Source organism: Onychostoma macrolepis, chromosome 25 (genome assembly GCF_012432095.1).
Source record: "Onychostoma macrolepis isolate SWU-2019 chromosome 25, ASM1243209v1, whole genome shotgun sequence".
Lineage (NCBI taxonomy): Eukaryota > Metazoa > Chordata > Actinopteri > Cypriniformes > Cyprinidae > Onychostoma > Onychostoma macrolepis.
Window position 1 is genome coordinate 19455833 of NC_081179.1, and position 27651 is coordinate 19483483.

The 27651-nt window shown below is 43.8% G+C and overlaps 2 protein-coding genes across 15 annotated transcripts in view; both read left to right on the top strand.

The window, feature by feature from the left end:
* The window catches only part of LOC131533986 (salivary glue protein Sgs-3-like), a 33741-nt gene extending 24962 nt beyond the window's left edge, over nt 1-8779 (top strand). For 11 of the 14 annotated variants that reach the window (XM_058766527.1, XM_058766531.1, XM_058766528.1 and 8 more), the window contains one exon: nt 4304-4948. In XM_058766527.1, the coding sequence (XP_058622510.1) occupies nt 4304-4656 (353 nt within the window). In that variant the 3' untranslated portion in view covers nt 4657-4948. Of the gene's footprint in view, nt 1-4303; nt 5944-8143; nt 8184-8703 lie in introns of those variants that run through there. The other 3 variants (XM_058766540.1, XM_058766541.1, XM_058766539.1) reach the window with 2 other exon arrangements.
* A 44-nt stretch (nt 8780-8823) lies between these two features.
* LOC131533988 (receptor-type tyrosine-protein phosphatase eta-like) lies at nt 8824-21973 on the top strand (the record flags this gene model as incomplete). The annotated part of the gene is made up of 10 exons (XM_058766542.1): nt 8824-8830; nt 8944-8988; nt 9210-9277; nt 9416-9506; nt 11560-11633; nt 11769-11903; nt 12182-12298; nt 18472-18632; nt 18752-18887; nt 21208-21973. Coding segments are annotated over 10 exons (966 nt in total), but the record flags the coding sequence as incomplete, so codon positions are not given.
* Between the last annotated feature and the right edge of the window lie 5678 nt (nt 21974-27651).

The following is a 27651-nucleotide window of genomic DNA, read 5'->3' on the forward strand; positions in this document are numbered from 1 at the left end:
ACTAAGTACTCCAGTTGGCCTCCCCGCCGCCGTGAATCCAGGATTTCGTGGACCTGGTAGATGGAAGGTTGGTCCAGGATGTCAGGAGGAGGAGGCTCGTCCGGTTCTTGTGAATCTGGGGTGAGAGAAGAACAGGGTTTTAACAGGGACACGTGGAATGTGGGGTGAATTCGGTACCTGGGAGGGAGCTGGAGCTGATATGCAACCTCATTGATCTGCCTCAGAATCTTGAACGGACCTATATAGCGGGGACTCAGCTTTTTACAGGGCAGGCGGAGTCGCAGATCCCGGGTGGAGAGCCACACTCTATCTCCAGGATGATAGGTGGGAGTAGACCTACGGCGGGCATCTGCGAAGGCCTTATGTCTCCGCACTGCCCGCTGCAGATGGACGTGCGCTGAGTCCCACACTCTCTCGCTCACCCGGAACCAGTGGTCCACAGCTGGAACCTCAGACGGCTCTCCCGTCCACGGGAAGAGCGGTGGTTGGTAACCGAGTATGCACTGGAAGGGAGTTAGGCCGGTGGTGTCTTGCCTGAGGGAATTCTGTGCATACTCGGCCCACGGGAGGAAACGGCTCCAGCTGTGTTGATCTTCGTAACAGTATGCCCGGAGGTACCGTCCAAGTTCTTGAATCTTCCGCTCAGTCTGGCCATTTGTCTGGGGATGGTAACCCGAGGACAAACTCACTGTGACTCCTAGTAGGCGGAAGAAGGCCTTCCAGACATGGGAAATGAACTGAGGTCCACGGTCGGAAACGATGTCCTCTGGGATTCCATAATGGCGGAAGACGTTGTGAAAGATGTGTTCTGCGGTTTCCATCGCGGTGGGCAAGCCTGAAAGGGGAATCAGTTTGCAACCCTTGGAGAATCGATCCACGACTACCAGTACACATGTGCTCCCGTCTGAGTCTGGTAAATCCGTCACAAAGTCGATTCCGATGTGGGACCACGGTCGGCGAGGAATAGGGAGAGGAGTGAGCTTGCCCACCGGTAGCTGACGAGGAGTGGAAGACATGGCGCAGACTGAGCAACTCTGGACGTACCGGGTGACATCACGGGACATACTGGGCCACCAGTACCGAGCTTGGAGGAGCGAGAGGGTCCGCTGTCTGCCTGGGTGTCCAGAGCCCGGCAAGGAGTGAACTGAGCCCAGAAGGGGTATCCGAAGATCCGTAGGGACGTAAGTCTTCCCTTCTGGGCCTCCCGGCGGAGCAGGTTCGGTGAGGGTGGCGGCTCGGATGTCGTCGTCAATGTTCCAGACGATGGGATTTACTATGAGGGCTGGAGGGAGAATCGGTTCTGGATCGGTGGGGGAATCTGGTGAATAGATACGTGAAAGGGCATCAGCCTTGCCATTTCAGTTTCCGGGACGGTAGGTGATGGTGAAGTGAAATTGAGTGAAGAATAAGGCCCACCGGGCTTGACGGGAGTTGAGTCTTCGGGCTTCACGGAGGTACTGGAGGTTCTTGTGATCGGTGATGACTGTGAATGGATGTTGGCTCCCTCCAGCCAGTGCCGCCACTCCTCAAGGGCCAGTTTAATGGCTAGGAGTTCTCTGTTGCCGATGTCATAATTCTGCTCCGCGGGGGTCAGTTTTCTCGAATAATAAGCGCAGGGCTGGAGGCTGGGAGGCTCGCCATAATGTTGTGACAATACGGCCCCGACGCCGGTGTCAGAGGAGTCCACTTCCACAACGAAAGGCTGATCGGGGTTGGGATGGCGGAGGATAGGGGCCGTACTGAATGCCTTCTTCAAGGCGTCGAAGGCTTCGTGGGCGCTGGGATTGAAGGACAGGGACTTGGGTTTTCCTCGGAGCAAGGTGGTAAGTGGAGCTGTGAGCATGCTGAAATCTTTGATAAAGCGGCGATAGAAATTACCAAATCCTAGAAACCTCTGGAGTTCCTTGATCGTTTGGGGAATCCCCTGTTCCATCTGTATTCCTTCTTCGCCAATGATGTAACCGAGGAACTGTACCATGGGGCGATGGAACTCGCACTTTTCCAGTTTGAGGTAGAGCTGATGGTATCGAAGCCTCTCGAGGACCTGCGCAAGCGTGGTGGCGATGGTCGGCCAGGTTCGGGAGTATATCAAGATGTCATCAATGTACACCACGGCGAAGCGATGGAGGAACTCCCGGAACACCTCGTTCATGAACCCTGAAATACTGAAGGCGTTGGCAAGGCCATAGGGCATGACCCGATACTCATAGTGGCCAGACGGAGTAATGAAGGCGGTCTTCCACTCGTCCCTTTCCTGATCCGAACGAGGTTATATGCGCTGCGCAGGTCCAGCTACGTAAAGATGCGGGCCCCACGGAGTTCCTCGAGGCGGCGGGACCAGGGGAAGTGGATAGGGGAGTTTGACGGTTTGAGAGTTGAGGGCTCTATAGTCAATACAAGGCCGCAAGCCCCGTCCTTCTTACCCACGAAGAAAAACTTGAAGCCGCTGGAGAACTGGATGGCCGGATATATCCCTGTTTGAGAGCCTCCTCGATGTATTCCTCCATAGCCTCGCGCTCCGGGATGGACAGAGGGTATACTCGACCCTTGGGGAGTTTGTACCCAGGCAGCAGATCTATAGCACAGTCCCATGGCCGATGAGGTGGTAGTTGTGTGGCTGCCTGCTTACAAAAGACATCCTGGAACGCCCTGTAATCAGATGGGACTTCATGAACTTCCTCAGAGTCAGGACTCTCAATCCGCGTGGAGGCCACTTGGAGTTCTGAGAACTTAGAAGTTGGTCGTGGAATTCTCTTGAGACACTGTTGATGGCATCCTTCACCCCAACGGATTATCTCACTGGTCTCCCATCTGATTACCGGAGAGTGGAGGATGAGCCAGGGGCGTCCCAGGATGATATCCACGGTGGAGCTCTCCAGTACCAGAAATTTTATTTCCTCCTCATGCAGGATTCCCACCTTGAGTGGCATAGCTAGAACCTCATACTGGACCCGCCCACGTCCTAGCGGCTTTCCATTAATCGTCTCGACTCGGAGCTCCTGGGATCGTCTGGGACCGGACGATGAATGCCAGAGAGTGTGAGTGCTTTATGGGAGTGCTGATGAGGGTGCGCAGGTGCTGGTGATTAGAATGCAGGTGATTGCGATCTCGTGATTCCTGGTGATGACGGAGACAGTGACTCTCTGACACGTTGTCACTCTAAGTTAAAGTTAATTGATTTTCTATGCATGTCAACTCAAATCTGCAGACTGGCTCTGATCTTTGGCAACTAGCATCAACTACTCCAGGCTGTAAATCAGTGGAAATTCGGGGCAAAAATCATAGTGTATTCCAGCCTTAAGATACTATAGATAAGTTGACATCCATTTAAGAAGAGGTTTCATAATGAGGCTAGTTTCTGTGTTCATCCCCATGAATTAAATGTTTTATTGGTTTGTTTTATTTGATTTTTGAATATGTTACTTAGAAGTAGTCAGCTAGTCTTGATGTTGCAGTGTGCTTAAATTCCGCTTCACTATGAATATATAACTGATCAAATTGTATGCTTTTTTGCTTGATTTTAGTGTTCTGCTTTTTTTTTCTGTTTTTTTTTTTTTGTGATTGACATATTTTTAAAATATATTTTTACAACTATTCTTTAAAAATTTTGGTAACACTTTATTTTGATGGTCCCTTTCGAACATTCTATTGACACTAAGTAATGTTGCAACTACATGTCAACAAACTCTCATTAGAGTATTAGTAGACTGTCTGCTTCATGTCTGCTAACTCTTTATTGTGATGGCCTCCCAACAGACACTCTACTGACTGTAAGTAACTTTGCAAGTACGTCAACACTCTAACCCTAACCCTACCAGTCTACTAACACACTACTAACACTCTAATGAGAGTTAGTAGAAATGTAGGTGCAATGTTACTTATAGTCAACAGAATGTGTTAAAGGGACCAACAAAATAAAGTGAAACCAAAATTTTCCTTAAAATAAACAAGATTTTTTAATAAAACATGATGTGAGCTTAATGGGAACAGGGGTGAGCTTAAAGGGTACAAAAATGTACCCATTAAGCACAGCCAGACTTTTTGAATTTAATGATGTAATGTATATCTTAATTGAAATGCTTTTGTCATTTAAAATAAAATTATTATTTTTTTTTCTTGTGAGAGATTAATATTTTATTTTAACATAACTTTTTGTGCTGAAACCAATATCTTGTGCACTAAAAATGTCTCAATGTAGATTTTGATGAGCCTTATAGGTACGTTTACCCTATATGAATGATGATGTTCACAGCTGTTTCAAGTGCAAAAATCACTAATCAGTTTCTTATCTGTTGTAAAACAGGGCTAAATGTGATCAAGAATCTCACAGTAACTGAAATCTCCACATCATTTGTGCTTCTGAAATGGGATACACCACTGGAAATGGTGACTTCCTTTGAAGTTCAGTGGTCTAATGATAAAACAAGTGGAAATTGTATAGAAACTAGTAACACTTTCTATAACATCACTGGTCTGACTGCTGGAGTCAATTACACATTCTGCATCACTGCTGTGGCAGCAGACAATTCAACAGGAGAAACTTTCTGCATCTGCATCTGCATCAAATTTGATGCCTGCAATAGGTCTCAAAGTACTTGGGACAGGGTGTATGTTTACCATGGTGTAGCATCTCCTCTTCTTTTCAAAACAGTTTGAAGATGTCTGGGCATCGAGGTTATGAGTTTCTGGAGTTTTTGTTTTGGAATTTGGTCTCACTGTTGCCTGATATAGGATTCCAGCTGCTGAAGAGTTTGTGGTCGTCTTTGACGTATTTTTCATTTAATGATGTGCTAAATGTTCTCTATAGGTGAAAGATCTGGACTGCAGGCAGGCCAATTCAGCACCCGCACTCTTTTACAACGAAGCCGTGCTCTTGTAATAGCTGCAGTATGTGGTTTTGCATTGTCCTGCTGAAATACACAAGGCTTTCCTTGAAATACACGTCATCTGGAGGGGAGCATATGTTGCTCTAAAACCTTTATATACCTTTCAGCATTCATAGTGCCTTCCAAAACATGCAATCTGCCCATACTGTATGCACATATGCACCTCCATACCATCAGAGATGCTGGCTTTTGAACTGAACGCTGATAACACGCTGGAAGGTCTCCTTCCTCTTTAGCCTGGAGGACACGGTGTCCGTGATTTCCAACAAGAATGTAAAATTTTTACTCATCTGACCATAGAACACTTTTCTACTTTGAAACTGTCCATTTTAAATGAGCTTTGGCCCACATGACACAATGGCGCTTCTGGACCATATTCACATATGGCTTCCTTTTTGCATGATAGAGCTTTAGTTGGCATCTGCATATGGCAAGGCGGATTGTGTTTATCGACAGTGGTTTCTGGAAGTATTCCTGGGCCCATTTTGTAAAGTCAATGACAGAATCATGCCGATGAGTGATGCAGTGTCGTCTGAGGGCCCGAAGACCACGGGCATCCAACAAAGGTCTTCGGCCTTGTCCCTTACACACAGAGATTTCTCCAGTTTCTCTAAATCTTTTGATGATGTTATGCACTAAAGATGATGAGATTTGTAAAGCCTTTGCAATTTGATGTTGAGGAACGTTGTTTGTAAAGTATTCCACAATCTTTTTATGCACTCTCACAGATTGGAGAGCCTCTGCCCATCTTTACTGAGAGACTCTGCCTCTCTAAGACAAACCTTTTATAGCTAATCATGTTACAGACCTGATGTCAATTAACTTAATTAGTTGCTAGATGTTCTCCCAGCTGAATCTTTTTAAAATGTATTGCTTTTTCAGCCCTTTGTTGCCCCCGTGCCAATTTTTTGGAGGCCTGCTACATTTATGTTCACTATGTTCTATTGTGAATAAAACATTGGCTCATGTGATTTGAAAGTCTTTTAGTTTTCATTTTATTCAAATTCAAAAAACATCCCAACATTTCCGGAATTCGGGTGGTAATTTGTAAAAGCACTAAAACTATTCCCATGTCCAAATCTCCATGCAAAGCTCCAAAAGCTACAGAGTAAATATTTGAGTAATGATTTGACTATCAATGTAACCTATAAATAAAATAGATAATGTGATATTTATGGTAACCAATTTACATTTCATCTAGTTTCATGAAGTGCTCTGGTAGTGGCAGTGTTTTCTGTCAGGACATCAACTATCTTAGTTTAGTTTTCTTGTTTTTATGTGAGGATTATATAATATACAGTACATGTTCGTTCACATTTTATTTTAAGGACCAATTTCCACTATTTACAAAGACTTTTGCCTCTATAAACTCCTAATTTGCTGCTTTTTAATAGTAAGGTAGTTTTTAAGTTTAGGTGTGGGATAGGATTAAAGGATCCAAAATGTGGTCATGCAGAATAAGGCATTAATATGTGCACTAACAAACAACCAATATGCATGGTAATAAGCAACTACTTACAGTGGGTACGGAAAGTATTCAGACCCCCTTAAATTTTCCACTCTTTGTTATATTGCAGCCATTTGCTAGAATCATTTAAGTACACACAGCACCCCATATTGACAGAAAAACACAGAATTGTTGATATTTTTGCAGATTTATTAAAAAAGAAAAACTGAAATATCACATGGTCCTAAGTATTCAGACCCTTTGCTGTGACACTCATATATTTAACTCAGGTGCTGTCCATTTCTTCTGATCATCCTTGAGATGGTTCTACACCTTCATTTGAGTCCAGCTGTGTTTGATTATACTGATTGGACTTGATTAGGAAAGCCACACACCTGTCTATATAAGACCTTACAGCTCACAGTGCATGTCAGAGCAAATGAGAATCATGAGGTCAAAGGAACTGCCTGAAGAGCTCAGAGACAGAATTGTGGCAAGGCACAGATCTGGCCAAGGTTACAAAAAAATTTCTGCTGCACTTAAGGTTCCTAAGAGCACAGTGGCCTCCATAATCCTTAAATGGAAGACGTTTGGGACGACCAGAACCCTTCCTAGAGCTGGCCGTCCGGCCAAACTGAGCTATCGGGGGAGAAGAGCCTTGGTGAGAGAGGTAAAGAAGAACCCAAAGATCACTGTGGCTGAGCTCCAGAGATGCAGTCGGGAGATGGGAGAAAGTTGTAGAAAGTCAACCATCACTGCAGCCCTCCACCAGTCGGGGCTTTATGGCAGAGTGGCCCGATGGAAGCCTCTCCTCAGTGCAAGACACATGAAAGCCTGCATGGAGTTTGCTAAAAAACACCTGAAGGACTCCAAGATGGTGAGAAATAAGATTCTCTGGTCTGATGAGACCAAGATAGAACTTTTTGGCCTTAACTCTAAGCGGTATGTGTGGAGAAAACCAGGCACTGCTCATCACCTGTCCAATACAGTCCCAACAGTGAAGCATGGTGATGGCAGCATCATGCTGTGGGGGTGTTTTTCAGCTGCAGGGACAGGACGACTGGTTGCAATCGAGGGAAAGATGAATGCGGCCAAGTAAAGGGATATCCTGGACGAAAACCTTCTCCAGAGTGCTCAGGACCTCAGACTGGGCCGAAGGTTTACCTTCCAACAAGACAATGACCCTAAGCACACAGCTAAAATAACGAAGGAGTGGCTTCACAACAACTCCGTGACTGTTCTTGAATGGCCCAGCCAGAGCCCTGACTTAAACCCAATTGAGCATCTCTGGAGAGACCTAAAAATGGCTGTCCACCAACGTTTACCATCCAACCTGACAGAACTGGAGAGGATCTGCAAGGAGGAATGGCAGAGGATCCCCAAATCCACGTGTGAAAACCTTGTTGCATCTTTCCCAAAAAGACTCATGGCTGTATTAGATCAAAAGGGTGCTTCTACTAAATACTGAGCAAAGGGTCTGAATACTTAGGACCATGTGATATTTCAGTTTTTCTTTTTTAATGAATCTGCAAAAATGTCAACAATTCTGTGTTTTTCTGTCAATATGGGGTGCTGTGTGTAGATTGAGGAAAAAAATGAACTTAAATGATTTTAGCAAATGGCTACAATATAACAAAGAGTGAAAAATTTAAGGGGGTCTGAATACTTTCCGTACCCACTGTAATAGTGAGAATTGGCCCCTAAAGCGTTACCGTGTGAACAATGAGCTGTAAACACTGAATGTGGTTTTATTGTCATAACCTATTAATCTTCAGCCTTGTCAATATCTCATATTTACATTTTTCGACAGAAAATTATACAGTGTGCATTTGATGCTCACCAATTCTGTTGTAAGTATATGCCTATATATAACTATATATAACTATATATATATATATATATATATATATATATATATATATATATATATATTTGTATAATTATAAATCTATTAACACTTCCTATGACATCACTGGTCTGACTGCTGGAGTCAATTACACATTCTGCAGATCAATCAACAGAAGGAGAAACTGACTGCACAATATATCAGTATATAAACTTTAAAAATATCTGTCCTCTTCCTCTTTGTATAAACGTGATCGGAAACCAAAGCTTCCACAGTAAATATTAAAATAATGTTGTGACATTGTTACCTCTATCATAAAATGAAATAAAATAGAAAATGTGTTTTTTAGGGCTAACCTATTGCATCTCAGTGTATACTAGCATGTCATCTTGTTTCATTAAGTGATCTGGTTAATATAATTAACATTGGCTTTATCCTGATAAAACTTTAAACACATCACTGCTCTTGTTCATCGGGAACATGTTTAATAATATAATAACATTTATTATCATATTTTCATGTAGGTTCCCCTAACACAGAGTCTAAAACTTTCCCTGAGACTTCAATGATTGTTGGCATAGTTTTGGGAGTGATTTGTTTTCTCATCATCATCATCATCATGACTCTCATTCTCTTCTTCTATTCAAGAAGGTGAGTTGCCAGTGTCATCAGAGAAGTAAATACAGGATATATTTCAAGATACAAAAGTCTTTCAGATTCATTTTATTGAATGTTCAACATTTCTTTAATACTCTCTGTTCCAGACAAACCAAAAAACAATGTCCAGACATCATTGTACACACCATTAGGTAACTTTGTTTGAGATGTTTATAGTTGAATATTTATTTGACAAAACTTAAAATTGTTAATACATTGCCTTTTTAATTCTTTTTCCAGTAATAAAACGTAAGTACATTTTTATTATGAATCTATTCAATTTTAACATTGAAACGTGATTCTTTACACTTTATTGCATGTTTTCACATTTGTTTTTGTTTTATGGTACACAGTAATATTGCTTTGAGAACAGAATATTATGAAGAGTACTTTAAGAAGAAACACAAGGATTCCAACTGTGGTTTTGCTGAAGAGTATGAGGTACACATATTTTTTTATTTTATTTTTATTTAATGCTCTACTTCCTATGATAACTTTATCAAATAGTTTACTCCGGACTTGTCACAGAAATTCATTTAGAAATTGTAATAGTGTTTTCAAAGTACTGTGTTGTTGCAGGAGTTGAAAACTGTTGGAACGGCACAGTCCAAAAACACTGCCCTGGCTATTGAAAACAAGTCGAAGAACCGTTACAGCAATGTGCTACCTTGTGAGTAGACTGACTGTTGCAGTTTTCCCCAATCACAGGCTTCAGTCTGATTAGCTGGCTGATGGATTGCACCTGGACTATTCACACTGAAGTCACATTTCATAAAGTTAGATGTATTTTCAGTTGATTTCCCGAGGCACACAGCCAAAGCACAACCAAAACATTGTTCTTCTGCAAGATGCATAGTTGTATTTGTTAACTGCTAGAGGGCCAAAAGTTGCATATTGTAGCTTTAAGGAAATGAAGAATAAAAAGTACATTTTATGTAGAAACACATGATTATAATGATAATCTAAACAAGACACAGGTGATAACAATCAGAAACCATAGAAACCAGGAAAAACCATAAATGAATGAAAAGGAAATGTATACAGACATTATGTGACAAAACAATATATAAACCCGATTCCAAAAAAGTTGGGACACTGTACAAATTGTGAATAAAAACAGAATGCAATGATGTGGAAGTTTCAAATTTCAATATTTTATTCAGAATACAACATAGATGACATATCAAATGTTTAAACTGGGGAAATGTATCATTTTAAGGGGAAAATAAGTTGATTTTAAATTTCATGGCATCAACACATCTCAAAAAAGTTGGGACAAGGCCATGTTTACCACTGTGTGGCATCCCCTCTTCTTTTTATAACAGTCTGCAAACGTCTGGGGACTGAGGAGACAAGTTCTTCCGCATCTTCCTCTTTATGATGCACCAAATGTTTTCTATGGGTGAAAGATCTGGACCGCAGGCTGGCCATTTCAGTACCCGGATCCTTCTTCTATGCAGCCATGATGTTGTAATTGATGCAGTATGTGGTCTGGCATTGTCATGTTGGAAAATGCAAGGTCTTCCCTGAAAGAGACAACGTCTGGATGGGAGCATATGTTGTTCTAGAACTTGGATATACCTTTCAGCATTGATGGTGCCTTTCCAGATGTGTAAGCTGCCCATGCCACACGCACTCATGCAACCCCATACCATCAGAGATGCAGGCTTCTGAACTGAGCTGATAACAACTTGGGTTGTCCTTGTCCTCTTTAGTCCAGATGACATGGCGTCCCAGTTTTCCAAAAGAACTTCAAATTTTGATTCGTCTGACCACAGAACAGTTTTCCACTTTGCCACAGTCCATTTTAAATGAGCCTTGGCCCAGAGAAAACGCCTGCGCTTCTGGATCATGTTTAGATATGGCTTCTTTTTTTACCTATAGAGTTTTAGCCAGCAACGGCGAATGGCACGGTGGATTGTGTTCACCGACAATGTTTTCTGGAAGTATTCCTGAGCCCATGTTGTGATTTCCATTACAGTAGCATTCCTGTATGTGATGCAGTGCCGTCTAAGGGCCCGAAGATAACGGGCATCCAGTATGTTTTTCCGGCCTTGACCCTTACGCACAGAGATTGTTCCAGATTCTCTGAGTCTTTGGATGATATTATGCACTGTAGATGATGATAACTTCAAACTCTTTGCAATTTTTCTCTGAGAAACTCCTTTCTGATATTGCTCCACTATTTTTCGCTGCAGCATTGGGGGAGTTGGTGCTCCTCTTCCCATCTTGACTTCTGAGAGACACTGCCACTCTGAGAGGCTCTTTTTATACCCAATCATGTTGCCAATTGACCTAATAAGTTGCAAATTGGTCCTCCAGCTGTTCCTTATATGTACATTTAACTTTTCCGGCCTCTTATTGCTACCTGTCCCAACTTTTTTGGAATGTGTAGCTCTCATGAAATCCAAAATGAGCCAATATTTGGCATGACATTTCAAAATGTCTCACTTTCAACATTTGATATATCTATATTCTATTGTGAATAAAATATAAGTTTATGAGATTTGTAAATTATTGCATTCCTTTTTTATTCACAATTTGTACAGTGTCCCAACTTTTTTGGAATTGGGTTTGTAAAAATAAGCATCCTTGGAATATAACAGAACATGACAGGTGTGATGCTACAATGTAACGTTATATACAAAATCAGATGCATAATTTTTAGTTCATAATTAAAAACTACTTTCTGATACTAATTGCATCATGATGGCCTTTATTAGATGATGCTTCAAGAGTGACGTTATCAATGTGTGGCAGTCCCTTTGATGACTACATCAATGCAAACTACATGCCAGTGAGTATATAAACAGAGTTTTATATACTGTATATTTATATATACAGAGAGTACTTTTTTTAGTCATGTCTAAATATGTTTTTCACTATTTTCTGTTTTTTATTTTTTATTTTATTGTTTATTTATTTTTTTCAGGGTTACAATTCAAGAAAAGAGTTTATAGCAGCTCAGGGTCCGCTGCCCGTCACAGTGAATGAATTTTGGAGAATGGTCTGGGAGAAGAATGTCCACACCATAGTAATGCTGACCAAATGCAACGAGATGGGACGAGTAAGTTTTCATTTCGTTTTATGCCTTTATTTTGATAGGACAGTAGTTAGACAAGAAGCAAAGTGGAGGAGAGATAGAGGAACAGGACCAGGAAAGGTCCCTGAGCAGGGACTCGAACGTGGAGTGCCCGAAGCATAATGGCACTACATGTCGGCATGCTGACTAGGAGGCAATCGCCGCCAACCATTGTGAAATATTATTAGTCACATTGAAAAGTGGTAAAATGTGAAAATGTATATTCAGAGTAAAGATAACCAGCACTCTGTCATTTTCTCCAGGTGAAATGTGAGAAGTACTGGCCATCTGGGACCAATCATTATCAAAACATCTCTGTGACAACCACCTCAGAGATAGAACTGGAGAGCTGGACCATAAGAGACTTCAGTATCAAAAATGTAAAGCAACACTTCCTGCACCTGATATCGTCTCGGTTACGTACGTAGCCCTCGTTCCCTGATGGAGGAAACAGAGACGTTATGTCGTGACGACATAGGGGATTTACTTGGGAGCCCCAATCATCTCTGACTTAAGAGAAAACGCCAATGAATATTGGCTAGTGGATTTTGCATACCTGCGCCACTCCCCGTGCACACGGGTATAAATAGGCGGCAGGTGCATCCACTCATTAGGTTCTACGATGAGGAGCCGAGAACGAGTCCCTGGCAACCAGCGATGGTTCAAGATTGTGGCATGGGGACATAACGTCTCCATTCCCTCCATCAGGGAACGAGGGTTACGTACGTAACCGAGACGTTCCCTATCTGTCGGTCACTACGAGTTATGTCGTGACGACATAGGGGTCCTATGGAAAGCCCCACAACCTGAACCCCGTCACAACCTTGTGGCATGCAGATGCTGACAAGCGAGCGCGTGACAGACAAATGCCACGCGAAAGGTCGCAACCTTCCCATCGCCCCAGCGCAAATTCGCTAACCTTGGTGCCCGCAGGGACCACTGAGTACATCGCCGCTGTTCCTTTCCCCACAGAAGTCAGAAGGGATTTCGACCTTCAATGAAAGTTAGCTTCAAGTCTTTCCTATTTGTTGTTACAGCTTGGCAGTAACGACGGGAAGCGAGCCTTCCAGAGAAGGGTGCTACGGAGGCCACATCCTGCCCGAAGGGAGGTAACATGTGGAGACACTGATATGGACTGACCCAGGCCTGGGGCAGTACTACATACGACTGGACCCTGGGGCAGATCCTACCTAGGGTTAGGGAGGAGAGTTGCCAGCAGGGCCTGACAGAGGCTCAGTCAAAGGGAAGACACGGGTTTACCGTGGTAGAATACACATATGGGATTACCCGAAGGGAATCAAGCCATACGGACACCTAGACCAGTACAGGGGCTGACCGGAGACCCGGGCGAGCTAACACAAGTACTGGGCCTGGCGTCAGACTGCTCCGCCCTGTCTGACTGCCAGGGGTGCTGGAGGAACTCCACCAGGGTTCGCTGTCCGGGGAACTGAACTGGAGGAGAAAAATGGCGCTCGTATCCCCGGGTGAGGGGGAATGGCGCAGTAAGCGTGACACCTGCCAGCTCTTCCCGCCACTTACCTGTTACCTAACACACGGGAAGAAACTGGCTCAACGCGGAGATTGTAAAATCTCTCGAAGGTGTTCGGTGTCGCCCAGCCCGCAGCTCCACAGATGTCTGCCAGAGAGGCGCCGTGCGCCAACGCATAGCGGGAGGCAACACTCCATGTGCATCCACTATCCAGTGGGCCAACCTCTGCTTGGAGACAGCCTTCCCTTTCTGCTGACCTCCGTGGCAGACAAAGAGCTGCTCAGAGCTTCTAGAGCTCTGGGTGCGGTCCACGTATATGCGCAACACTCTTACGGGACACAGCAACGCCAAGGCTGGATCTGCCTCCTCCGAGGGCAGTGCTTGCAGGTTCACCACCTGGTCATGGAAGGGCGTGGTGGGAACCTTAGGCACGTATCCAGGCCGGGGTCTCAGGACAACGTGAGAGTAGACCGGCCCGAACACAAGGCACTCATCGCTCACCGAAATTGCTTGGAGGTCCCCGACCCTCTTGATGGAAGTGAGCGCGGTCAGGAGCGCTGTCTTAGCAGACAGGAACTTAAGCTCAACTGAGTCCAGCGGCTCAAAGGGATCCCTCTGAAGCCCAGCCAGGACAATAGAGAGATCCCATGGGGGATTCAACCTCCTGGCCCCCCTCAGGAACCTCACGATGAGATCATGCTTTCCCAGGGACCGGCCGTCCACTGCATCGTGATGGGCCGCAATAGTAGCCACATACACCTTCAAGGTGGAGGGTGACAGCCTACTCTCAAACCTTTCTTGCAGGAAGAAAGCACTACTCCAATCGTGCATCTTCGGGGTCTTCTCGGCGAGAAGAACACCAGTTCGCGAACAGACTCCACTTCAGTGCATAGGCTTGCCTTGTTGAAGGAGCTCTAGCCTGAGTGATGGTCTCTACCACAGCCCGTGGGAGACTGCTCAAGTCTGCCGCGTCCCGTCCAGGAGCCACACGTGGAGGTTCCACAGATCTGGATGCGGGTGCCATATGGTGCCAAGCCCCTGAGAAAGGAGTTCCTTCCTCAGAGGAATGCGCCAGGGAAGAGCTGTCGCAAGGAGTATGAGTTCGGGAAACCAGGTCCGGGTGGGCCAGTACGGCGCGACCAGCAGGACCTGCTCCTCGTCTTCCCTGACCTTGCACAGTGTCTGTGCAAGCAGGCTCACTGGGGGAAACGCATACTTGCGTAGAGCCCGAGGCCAGCTGTGTGCCAGTGCGTCCGTGCCGAGGGGGGCCTCGGTCAGGGAGTAATACAGCTGGCAGTGGGAGGACTCGCGGGAAGCAAACAGGTCTACCTGAGCTTCACCGAATCGACTCCAGATCAGCCGGATCGTCTCGGGATGGAGTCGCCATTCTCCAGGGAACGTGAGCTGTCGTGAGAGCGCGTCGGCTGCACGATTGAGCTCCCCCGGAATATGGACAGCACGCAGCGACTTGAGCCGCGTCTGACTCCAGAGGAGGAGATGGCGGGCGAGCTGTGACATGCGACGTGATCGTACACCTCCCAACCGGTTGATGTACGAGACAGTCGCAGTGTTGTCCGTACGGACCAACACGTGCTTGCCGAGCAGCAGTGGCCGAAACTGCTGCAAGGCCAGATGCACTGCCAACAACTCTAGGCAGTTGATGTGCCAAAGCAGTCCAGGGGCTGCCTGCCCGTTGCATGTAGCGCCCCAACCCGTACTGGAGGCATCTGTCGTGACAACGACATGCCGGGACACTTGTTCTAGGGGCACCCCGGCCCGTAGAAAGGCAAGGTCCGTCCAGGGGCTGAAGGAACGGCGACACTCCTGTGTGATGTTCACACGAAGTGTACCGCGACGCCATGCCCACCTCGTGACTCGGGAGTGCAACCAGTGCTGAAGTGGTCTCATATGAAGCAACCCGAGCGGCGTGACTGCGGCTGCGGCTGCGGATGCCATATGCCCCAGGAGCCTCTGAAAAGGGTTTCAGTGGTACCACCGTCCTGCCTCTGAAGGAACTCAGGCAGTTCAGGACTGGGCACGCTCGTTGGTGAGACGCGCCACCACACTCACCGAGTCTAACTCCATACTGAGAAAAGAGTTTCTCTGCACGAGGGAGAGCTTGCTCTTTTCCCAGTTGACCTGAAGCCCCAACTGGCTGAGTGCTGAAGCACTGGGTCCCTGTGATCACACAACTGTTCTCGCACGCGGGCCATGCTCGAGATAGTTGAGTATCCTGATGCCCACTTCCCGTAGCAGGGCAAGGGCGCCCTCCGTGCCTTCGCGAAGACACGGGAGGGACAGGGACAGCCCGAAGGGAACGGTCTGTGTCGCGGAAGGATCGAAACATGAAAGTAAGCGTCCTTCAGGTCGATCGCTGCAAAGCAATCCTGGGGCTGGATGCATTTGATATGCGCCTGTTCTGTGCATGGCCCGGTTCAAGACTCGCTGGTCCAGGATTGGTCAAAGACCACCGTCTTTCCTGGGTACGATGAAGTAAGGGCTGTAAAACTCTTGCCTCATCTCGGCTGGAGGGACCGGCTCGATTGCATCCTTTGCCAGGAGGACAGCAATCCCCTCACGCAAGACAGGAGCGTTCCGAGCTACCACTGAAGTCTCGAGAACGCTGCTGAACTTGGGAGGTCGCCTGACGAACTGAATCGCGTAGCCGAGTCGAATCATGCGCGTGAGCCAACGAGACGGGCTGGGCAGCGTGAGCCACGCCTCCAGACGCCGTGCAAGTGGCTCCAACGGCACGATCGACATACCTGCGGTGGTGCAGCGAAAGGGAGTAGAACAGAAGGCTGTGCGTTCTGAGGCATCCTCGCAAAACTCCCTGGGTCCCAGAGGGGACTGGCTAGAGGTGCGTGGGGAGGCACTGCGTCCCCTAAACCGCACTCTCTTGGCCGCTGGCAAGATGGGTCGTGGGCGAGAGTGAGGAGGCAACGCGTCGCACACTGTCGGCCCATGGACCTGAAAACCCTGAGGAAAAGGAAATTGCTCTTTCTCTTGACAATGTGGGTACCGCTGGCCCTTGAGCCAGTGGCGGAACAGAACCAGAGATTTTCCACCCGGCCCTCCTCCGGGGGAAGGAGCGGCGCTGTCCCTGCTGTCTCCTGAGAAAGAGCAGCTTCCCACATCTCTGGGTTGCCCGTGTCAGGGCCACTTTGTCGCCTATCTGGGCGATTAGGGGCCGACTGGGACACAGGGGGCGCCGCACTCCTGCGAGAGGCTCGACGCACCGGCATATGGGACGATTCAGCACGGGGCGGAGCAGCTCTGGAGGATGCGGGAGGGCGCCCACGGCGACAAGCAGACTGGGGCTTGCCCTGCGGCGGAGCGGTGCATCACGCCGGGGCAAGATGTGCTACTTACCTGTTACCCAATTGGCCTCGGTCTGCTTCTGTACTGCCGAGAACTGCTGGGCACAGTCCTCGACAGTGTCGCCAAACAGTCCAGCCTGGGAGACGAGAGCGGAAAACAGCACACTGTTGACATTGCTCTTCTCAACAAGGCTGAGCCATAGATGGCCCTCTTGGACCCCAAGTGTGGACATCGCCTTTCCGAGGGACTGCGCTGTGACTTCCATCGCCCGTAGGGCACAGTCAGTTACCGAGCGCAGTTCCTGCATCAACCTCGGGTTGGTACTACCCTCGTGCATTTTAATGCCTTGGCTGGTGTACTCGCAGGATAGCCATGGCATGCAGGGCAGAGGCAGCTTGGCCCGCAGCACTGTAAGCTTTGGCCGCGAGCGGCCGTCAGCCTACAGGTTTTGGATGGGAGACGAGACGATTCCTCCAAGTGGCGGCGTTTTGCGGGCACAAGTGCACCACAAACGCACTCTCCACCTGGGAAATGTCAACGTACCCCCTAGCTGCCCCGCCATTGAGGGTAGCGAGGATGGGGGAGGCAGACGAGCCGCTTCTGGCCGTAAATAGGGGCCATCCACGACTTCGTCAGCTCCTCATGCACTTCCGGAAAGAAAGGAACCGGGGCAGGGCGTGGTCGCGAGCCACGGCCCGTGCCGAGGAACCAATCATCTCGCCGCGAGGGCTCAGGACTAGGAGGTGTGCACGCCTCCAGCCCGATGCTCGCGGCGGCCCCGAGGGAGGCAGCCCCGCCAAATCTTCATCCTCAGAGGACGATTGCCCATCCCCCGATACTGCGATCGACATCTGATCCTCTGTCGGGGCACCGAATGAAACGCTGGGCACGCTGTGAGACGGCACAGCAGAATCACCGGGGAGCCGCACAGAACAGCTGCTGCGGGAGGAGTGAGAGGTCCGTGGGGACTGGCCCGGCGGAAAAGCTCTCACTGTAGCCCTCAGATCGCTCAGAGTACTAGCCGATGGTTCTCTGCTCGTGGCAGAGAAGCCAGCGTGGGTAGTGACAGAGGGAGCCCCTCCCATCCCCATGAGGAGAGAGAGGCGCGATTGCAGCGCTGCCATGATTACACGCTCAGAGCGAACGCATAAACCATCCACGAACGCAGCTTCAGCGCGCTGGATGCCCAGACACTGAAGACAACGATCGTGGCCGTGGACGGAGGATAGGAAATGACCACAACCAAGTGGACACGGCCGGAACGGCGTCTTTAAAAAGACGCGAACCGACCGTGATTTGCTCTTTTAGGAAATCTGCTCTTTTTAGTTGAAGTGCCCAGGGGAATCGCTGCAGACAGGGACACCGCTGTTCGCACCATAACGCCAACCAGAACAGCTTCCAGACAGATGATGAATGGCTCTTTGTGGAGATCAACACGTTCATCCACTCGGCTCCGAAGCAAAAATCTAATGAGTGGATGCACCTGCCGCCTATTTATACCCGTGTGCATGGGGAGTGGCGCAGGTATGCAAAATCCACTAGCCAATATTCATTGGCGTTTTCTCTTAAGTCAGAGATGATTGGGGCTCCCAAGTAAATCCCCTATGTCGTCACGACATAACTCGTAGTGACCGACAGATAGGGAATGCCGTTTATTCCTTCAGTGGCATGCAGGAGTGGAAAATGTTTGTTGTCATTTTAAATCAATGATATTTTACAATAATATGACTGATAATTCTGTAGGTAAAAACAGCAGAAACTCGTAATATATGCCAGTTCCACTTCACGGTGTGGCCAGATCATGGAGTTCCACAGTCCACTGAAGTCCTCATTGACTTCATACACCTGGTCAGAGAACACATGGACCAGTACACACGCCACTCTCCAACTGTGGTGCATTGCAGGTAATTGAGGTACTTATTGACAAGTGTTTATGAATTTATATTACAGTGCAAACATCAAATATCAAATTTGCCATCCGTTAGATTAAACTTTCTCATTATTTGACCCTCACATTTTTTAGTGCTGGTGTGGGAAGAACAGGGACCTTCATTGCCATTGACCACCTGATCTTCCAGATTGAAAGAGACGGGATGGTGGACATCTACGGAATAGTTAACGATATGCGCATGCACAGACCTCTCATGGTGCAGACTGAGGTAAGGGACTGTAGAGTAATTTTCTAGAGGGATCAGTACAAGTTAAGCTTGTACTTTCTTTAAAAATTGTAAAAGTTACAGAGAGGCACTTACATTGGAAGTAAATGCAGTCAGTTTTTAGAGCAGAAATATGAAACTTACAATTTTGTAAAAACTTACTGTAACAAAGCAGACTGAGCCAGATGACATTTTGAACCCCAGTGCTTGGATTCTTTATTGAACACATGGGTAACAGCAGGTGGAGCAGGAATGGTGGTAGAAATCGGACACAGATTTAGAAGATGACACAATGATAATACAATAGGTAATGATGGTACACACAGCGGAACCATGAGGGAGTCATGAAGAGAACACTACTAGAGAGTAGTGCAATCAGAGAGTCCTCTATGTAAGACTAGACAGTGAGGGTGAGTATGTGATGAGTACAGTATATATGGAGTCCTTATATATATATATATATATATATATATATGGATTTTTGGGATAATTGTAGTGGAACACAGTGAGTTGGTATAGTCCAGCGCTGGAAGTCTGGGATGGTCTACAGCAGGGGTGCCCAGACTTTTCTACTATTTAAATGAGAAAATCACCGAGATCTACCAAGTGAAAAATAAAAAATGATAAAATGCATATTAAATAAATAATTAAAAAGGCTTGTTGGGATGTATCTTTATATTGCATTAATTTAATTTAAAAAATAATAATAATAATGTTTTATTATTATTCACTATTCACGATGCCATCAGTGAATAGTTCCTCTGTAAGAACAAGCTGAAACAGAGAAGGCCCAAATCACAGTAGAGGACACACAGGAATGGTGTCATACCTGTGAATGACTGGCGGAGACAGTTTTGGGCATATTCAGCTCAGGGCAGGAAGTGACTCTAGTTCTGCTGATGTTCATGGCTGTAAGTTTTGAGGAACTAGGAGATTGGGCATGATAGCCTGGAAAAAGCCTGGCAGTAATGCCCTGCAACTTGAAGAAAGCTTCTGGAATTGACATATGAATTGTGGACTTCCAGGAGACTGTAGTTCCGTAAGACATGATGGAACAATATTTGTGCAGTCTAAAAAGCTGTTGGTAACTCCTTTAAAGAAACCAGGTGGTGGGTCTTAGAGAAACAGTCGACAGCCATCAGGATACAGGTTTGACTACTGAGGGAGGAAGGTTGGTCATGAAGTCCACATATAGATGTGACTATAGATGATGAGGAGTGGGCAGGGGAAGAAGCTTTTCAACTTAAAGGTTGCGAGGGACTTTGGACATGGTATAACCTGGGCAAGGGATTTGTGTTGTCCCTGGATGCCCAGAGAAAAGTACAAGGTATCCAGGAGTTAGTTCCATGGGGCGATATAAACATACACTTTCCCTTGTGGTGGCTTGGGTTTTTGTTCATCCAGGGTCCACTGGATGGGTGGATGGGGCTAATGGCAGAAGAAGGAAGAACAAAATCTTGAAGGATGGATTCTGTGCAGAGATTGGAGATTTGGTAGAATGGAGTCATGAGAGCATCCGTGTTAGTGTTTTTTAACCCCGGATGATACATGAAAGAAGCTGAATCTAGAGAAGAACAAGGGCCACCAGACCTGGTGAGGGTTCAGGGTTCAGGGATTCCAAGTTGCAGTGAGATGACCTGGAACAAATGGTAAAAAGTGATAAGTTGACTTAACTTAAAAAAATTTAGGAAACCCATTGCCTTAAAATTTTTAAGTAAATGATAATTAAAAAAATAAGTTATTTGAATTGTCAAGTTCACTTAACTTTTTTTTAATTATTATTATTATGTACTTAATAATTTTAAGGCAACGGGTTTCCTCAATTTTCTTAAGTTAAGTCAACTTATATGTATATGTACACTGTAAAAAAAAAAAAAGTTGACCTAACTCAAAAAAATAAGGCAACCTATCGCAATCAACTTTTTAAGTTAACTCAACTAGCAACCGACAACTTAAAAAATGTAGTTCATCTAATGAATAAAAGTCAGTCCTACTGAGTGTTAAAAGATCTGTCAGAGCAACCAAGTTAATATGTATGTTAACATGCTTATTGTTTAGATATACTACTTAGCCAAACACTGCAGCCTTTTACTTATTTTAAAAAAGGAGGGACAAGTGGAAATCATCTTTGTTGTAATCAACATTACAAAACAAATATTATCGATTGAGCTTAATTTGTACTGAACCCAGAATATTCCTTTAGGATAACATTTACAAAAAAGTTGGTGCAGACATTTGTTGTACTTATACAAAGAAACTGCCACTTATAATAAAGAAGACTGATAGTTTTACACTATTTTTATTTTTCTGTTTTCTACAACAGGAACAATATATTTACCTCCACCAGTGTGCGTATGACATAATTCGATCAAGAACGGGAACCAACAAGGACTTAATTTACCAGAACACAGTAGAGCTCAGTATCTATCAGAACGTAAAATATCAAAAATTGTAAATGTAGATGGCCTCAAGATGGCTCTTGTCCAACAATCAGAGAAATTTAAGACTGCATAAAGCACATTTTAAGTTTCACATATACATATGTCCTTCATATATAGCTGGATGTAATTTATTTCTTGTACAATACTTCAAACTTTTGAGTAATATTTTAATTTTAATGAATACATTTAAAAGATTACACTGGAAAAAATGCAGCCATTTTCTATGATAACAATTTAAAAGAAATAGTAGAAATTGTAGAAATTGTATTTATGATAATTCAGTCAAAAGGTATTTTTAGTGCAAAATGTCCAAAAGAGATATTTGTATAATTTGACATAATATATTTACTGCACTATCAAAAATCTGTACATTTACTACTGATATGATTGTATATGGGATCCCAACTTTTTCAACATGTTTATATATTCAAAGTTATTTAGAAGAATATTGTCACACACACAAACTGTTTGGACTGTTTTCATTCTTTGCACCATTTCCCTTAGTTGTCATGGTTGTTAATTGATTTGTCATTTAGTTCAGCTGTGTGCACTGTGTACTTGTCTCTGTTTCTGTTCAGTTTGTTTTGTGGATGTTAACCTGTGTTTCTTTTGCCTGAGACTTATATTAAAAAACTTTATGATCCTTTTCTTTGTCATCTTTGTGTTTATTTTTTGGTCGAGTTCACATTTTTTTGTTCTGTTTTCCCATCATCATGGACATCCTTGCAGTTCGCCTGTTGTGCTTTAAGCAGGAAAATCGCTTCCTCGAGGATCACCTGGAGGAATTTCTCAAACTCAGCTAACATTTAAAAAATATGAACATTTTCATGAATTCGAAAGTTTACATCAGAACGGTTTACATAAAAAAATATTTCTGCTCGTGTTTCATGAATGAGGTCAAATGAGTTTTTCCCCTATTGTGCAGTTTCACACAATACACCAACACTTTTACCTGTTCCCATGCAAGTGGTGGCTGAAGTATGTGCAGTAAGTGGACTTGTTTCATGTTTTTTTTTTTTTACATCAATAGGGAAGACAACACATCACTTTGTAATACCATTTGTTTCCATTGCACAGGACAGTGAAGAAACCCTCTCAGATGACTGTCCCTTGGAGAAAGAACCTGTGCATCAATAACCTCTGACCTAAATTTGTATGTACTCGTGCTTTTTATTCTGACTGCAGTATGAGTTGCAGGAATCCATGCGTGCAGAGAGGCCTACAGAGAGAAGGGATGCAAAGGAGGGCAGTGTTGTATTTTCCTCTTTATTTTTGTTTTACGAGGCATGTATTGAGAGTTCAAAGTCTTCTGCGCAAATGGCACAGGGTGACATCCGTTCCCTCTATAAAAGAAGTCTACAACACAAGATTGAATATTATAAGTTAAAAAAAAATTAGGGGACAAACAGAGCTTCAAGCTTTAGTGAAGAAAAAAAGTTTAGTTAGATATAGCTGCTTCAAAAGGAACTTCAGAGTAAGTAATTACTAATACACTTTTGTTGACCTTGCATAACAATATCTCTTTATTTATATTTTTGCAGGTAAAAGATGACTTTTTTTTTTTCTTTTTTTTTTTTACTATAATGGAAAATGGTGTGCTACAATTCTGTCCTGTTCAGCTCTGCCACTAGGTTGGTCCAAGTGCACTAGCTGGAGGTCATCATCAGGCTGCACCTCCACCACAGGGTTCCTCTCCTTTCTAATGGTGGCATGGCATGTGAGCCGGACATCTATATTTTCCTTACCACGTTCAAATAATGGGCATAAATTTGACTCTCTAAAAACTTGAGTCATGCACGGATTCTGGCCATTTGGCTTCCACATTGGTGATATGGCACATAGAGTCACACACCATCTAAAATATTTTATTATACTTGAATACATTCCTTTTTATATTATATACTCAGGGCTTGACTTTAAAGCTGCAGTCCGTAACTTTTTTTGGTTAAAAATGATCTGAAATCAATTTTTGAGCAATTACATAACCAGCCATTGATCAAAACTATCACCTTACTTTAGCCCGATTCACTACGGTTAGCTCATAATAATGTTTTTTAATTTGAGTGGTATGGGTAGGTTTTTGTAGGAAATTCCAGCATGCTGCCGCATCATTACGTCACTTCTGTAAACATAAAGATTGAGTCCCGTCTAATACGAAAATCTACATGCATTTTCACCGGCCATAATTGGCGAAGACCGTCCCAATTCACGATGCATCCTCCGAAGGCTGCATTTGAAGGCCGATTGCATCACCGTGACGCGAAGAAGGCTGCCGTAATTCGAAAGCGTCATCAAATGCACCCTCCTTTTCGCAAGAAAATGAAGGACATATCAGATGGATCCTTCGCAGCCTATACCCTATTCCAGAATTCACAGCCACTGCCACTGACGACGAGACTTTTATTCAAACAAAATAGCGAGTGATGGTTCTGTGGCGGCTGACGAATCCATAGGTTCCATGTGACGTCACAGTGTTTTATCGCCGCCATTTTTGTGTCCGAGTCACAGCTGCGTGACCTGTCAGTCTATGGTCACAGCAGCCACAACTACCAGAGGAAGATCAATGAAACACTCCCAGAAGGTTCACAAGGTTACAATATGCCCGCGATATGTTGTGCTGTAACAACAGTCATCAGAAAAACCCCGAACTACAATTTTATTCGATCCCAAAGAGGTTAGATCGGCGGGAGTAAATTGCTGGCTTCAATCAGAAGGCACCACTGGCAGCTAACGTACAGTCAGAAAAGGATAATAAGAGACAATTGTGATTCTTTATAGGAGAATAAAGGACACTAAAATATTTGTATTGTACCACATAGGCTATATCATTTGTGTATGCAGTTAAGTGTATATATATATATATACAGGTGCTGGTCATATAATTAGAATATCATCAAAAAGTTGATTAATTTCACTAATTCCATTCAAAAAGTGAAACTTGTATATTATATTCATTCATTACACACAGACTGATATATTTCAAATGTTTATTTCTTTTAATTTTGATGATTAGAGCTTACAGCTCATGAAAGTCAAAAATCAGTATCTCAAAATATTAGAATATTTACATTTGAGTTTGAATAAATGACCATCCCTACAGTATCAATTCTGGGTATCTCTTGTTCTTTGAAACCACAATAATGGGGAAGACTGCTGACTTGGCAATGATCCAGAAGACAAACATTGACACCCTCTACAAAGAGGGTAAGTCACAGAAGGTCATTACTGAAAGGTGTGGCTGTTTACAGAGTGCTGTATCAAAGCATATTAAATGCAAAGTTGACTGGAAGGAAGAATTTGGGTAGGAAAAGGTGCACAAGCAACAGGGATGACCGCAAGCTTGAGAAAACAGTCAAGCAAAGCCGATTCAAACACTTGTGAAAGCTTCACAAGGAGAGAACTGAAGCTGGAGTCAGTGCATCAAGAGTCACCACACTCAGACGTCTTCAGGAAAAGGGCTACCAAGCCACTTCTGAACCCGAGACAACGTCAGAAGCATCTTAACTGGGCTGTGGAGAAAAAGAACTGGACTGTTGCTCAGTGGTCCAAAGTCCTCTTTTCAGAGTAAAGTAAATTTTCCATTTCATTTGGAAATCAAGGTCCCAGAGTCTGAAGGAAGAGTGGAGAGGCACAGAATCCATGTTGCTTGAAGTCCAATGTGACGTTTCCACAGTCAGTGATGATTTGGGCTGCCATGTCATCTGCTGGTGTTGGTCCACTGTGTTTTCTGAAGTCCACAGTCAACGCAGCCATCTACCAGGAAATTTTAGAGCACTTCATGCTTCCTTCTGTTGACAAGCTTTATGGAGATGCTGATTTCATTTTCCAGCAGGACTTGGCACCTGCCCACACTGCCAAAGGTACCAAAAGCTAGTTCAATGACCATAGTGTTACTGTGCTTAATTGGCCAGCAAACTCGCCTGACCTGAACCCCATAGAGAATCTATGGAGTATTGTCAAGAGGAAGATGAGAGACACCAGACCCAACAATGCAGATGAGCTGAAGGCCACTATCAGAGCAACCTGGGCTCTCATAACACCTGAGCAGTGCCACAGACTGATCGACTCCATGCCACGCCGCATTGCTGCAGTAATTCAGGCAAAAGGAGCCCCAACTAAGTACTGAGTGATGTACATGCTCATACTTTTCATTTTCATACTTTTCAGTTGGCCAAGATTTCTAAAAATCCTTTCTTTGTACTGGCTTTAAGTAATATTCTAATATTTCGAGATACTGATTTTTGACTTTCATGAGCTGTAAGCTCTAATCATCAAAATTAAAAGAAATAAATATTTGAAATATATCAGTCTGTGTGTAATGAATGAATATAATATACAAGTTTCACTTTTTGAATGGAATTAGTGAAATAAATCAACTTTTTGATGATATTCTAATTATATGACCAGCACCTGTATATATATTTACAGGTGTATAAAAATAATCACAAGGTTCTCAAAAATAATCACATTTGTTTTTCTAAACCTATTCATTTATCATATTATTGAATTTGTCACCCAAAAAATAAATAAATAAACGTCCTGAGTAAATTACCTTTGGCTTTGTGAATTGACTTGCTGCACAAGTTTGTGTAATAATTTAGGACCAGTGTTGGGCAGTAACTACTTACCAGTAATTTAGTTACTGTAATAATATTACTTTTTGCAGTAACTAGTAGTGTAACTAATTACTAATAAGATTCCAGTAATAATATTACAGTTACTTTCCATAAAACAGCTTAGTTACTTAGTTACTTTTGATGCCTCAACCCCGCTGATTTAAAATCTAACAATCAAATAATTCCTTGATTTATTTTCATGATTTGCACATGCATGTGATGTCCCCAGTGCAGCAGGCAAGCTTGGACTATGGAAAAGCTTACATTCAGCAGATAGAAATATTGCATTATATTGATTTTGTCAGGAAAAAATATCTGTTGTGTAAGTTGTGGCTTTACTTTACTCTGGCATTACATCCCTCCGATCCGCATGTGATACATTATAATTAATTAAAAATATATTTGGAAAATTAAACAGTTTCTTACAAACTCATGTGATTTGATAAAATGCATAACGAAATTTAATCGCATATAGGTAACGGAAAAATTACTTCAATCTATACATGACAATTAATGAGATGAATACAACACTTCTACTTGAATGCTACTATCAATGAGTGTTTGTAATAACTTCTGACTGCGATTTTGGTCAAATGATGAGGCAGAAATATGTTGTTAGTAACATTCTAGAAGAATTTTATCTGGAAGATACACAGTTACAACTTCTGTGGGGCGTGACGAAAAAGTAATGTAACTAGTAGTGTAACTAATTACTGTTACCAGAAAGTAATAAGTAAAGTAACAATATTACTTTTGAAAGGAGTAACTAGTAATGAGTAATATATTACATTCTTTGAGTAACTAGCCCAACACTGTTTAGGACATAGCCTACATACATATATATGGCATAAATTTTGAGAGCATAACAACTGAAAGTCTGATTCATCAGTCAGTAAAGTATTTTTTAACAATGGCGAAATTTTGAACTGAAATGTTATTGCAGTCATGTAGCCTATGAATAAATGAAAATGCATATTTTTAATTAAAGATAACTTGGTGTGGGCTGCTTTTGGTGCCTGGACTTGTGCTTCAATAATGGAATCCAGGTTTAAGAATACACTAGAAGTGAAAGATACGGAGTCAAAACAATGCCACATATATTTGCAAGAGAATTGAAGTTTTGCAAACGAAAATGAAAGTATTGAGAAAAAATAATTTTCTTTTGCAATTCTTTATTTTTGTTTGCAAAACTTATTTTCTTCTTGCAATACTTAATTTTCTTTTGCAATTCTTTATTTTTGTTTACAAAAAGCACATTTAAGTATTGAAAGAAGAAAATAAGTTTTGCAAACAAAAATAAAGAATTGCAAAATATAAATGAAACAGAGCAAAAGCAATGATTTTGCAATACATATTTTTGCATACATATCTACTAATTTATTTGCAACGCTGCTTTTATTTTGCGTTTCAGTCAAGTTTGAGCTTGCGATACCGTTTTCCCCTTTGCGATTCACGTTTCTGCGCGTCTCATTTTGTGGAACTAGGCTTGTTTGAGATTAGCAAAATCTGAGCAGAACCGATCACCGGTGATCACCGCAAGATGCATCCTGGTTAGAAAAGTGTCCGAGTTACGTCCGTCTTGCTCTGATGTCATGCTGACGTGTGCCAAAAAACTCTCGCAATGGCGATGCGGCTGTGTCAGATTGAGCAGTCGAGCGCAGTTGCTCTCCACCGACTGCGCTGATCAAAAGCATGTTGGGAAACGACTGA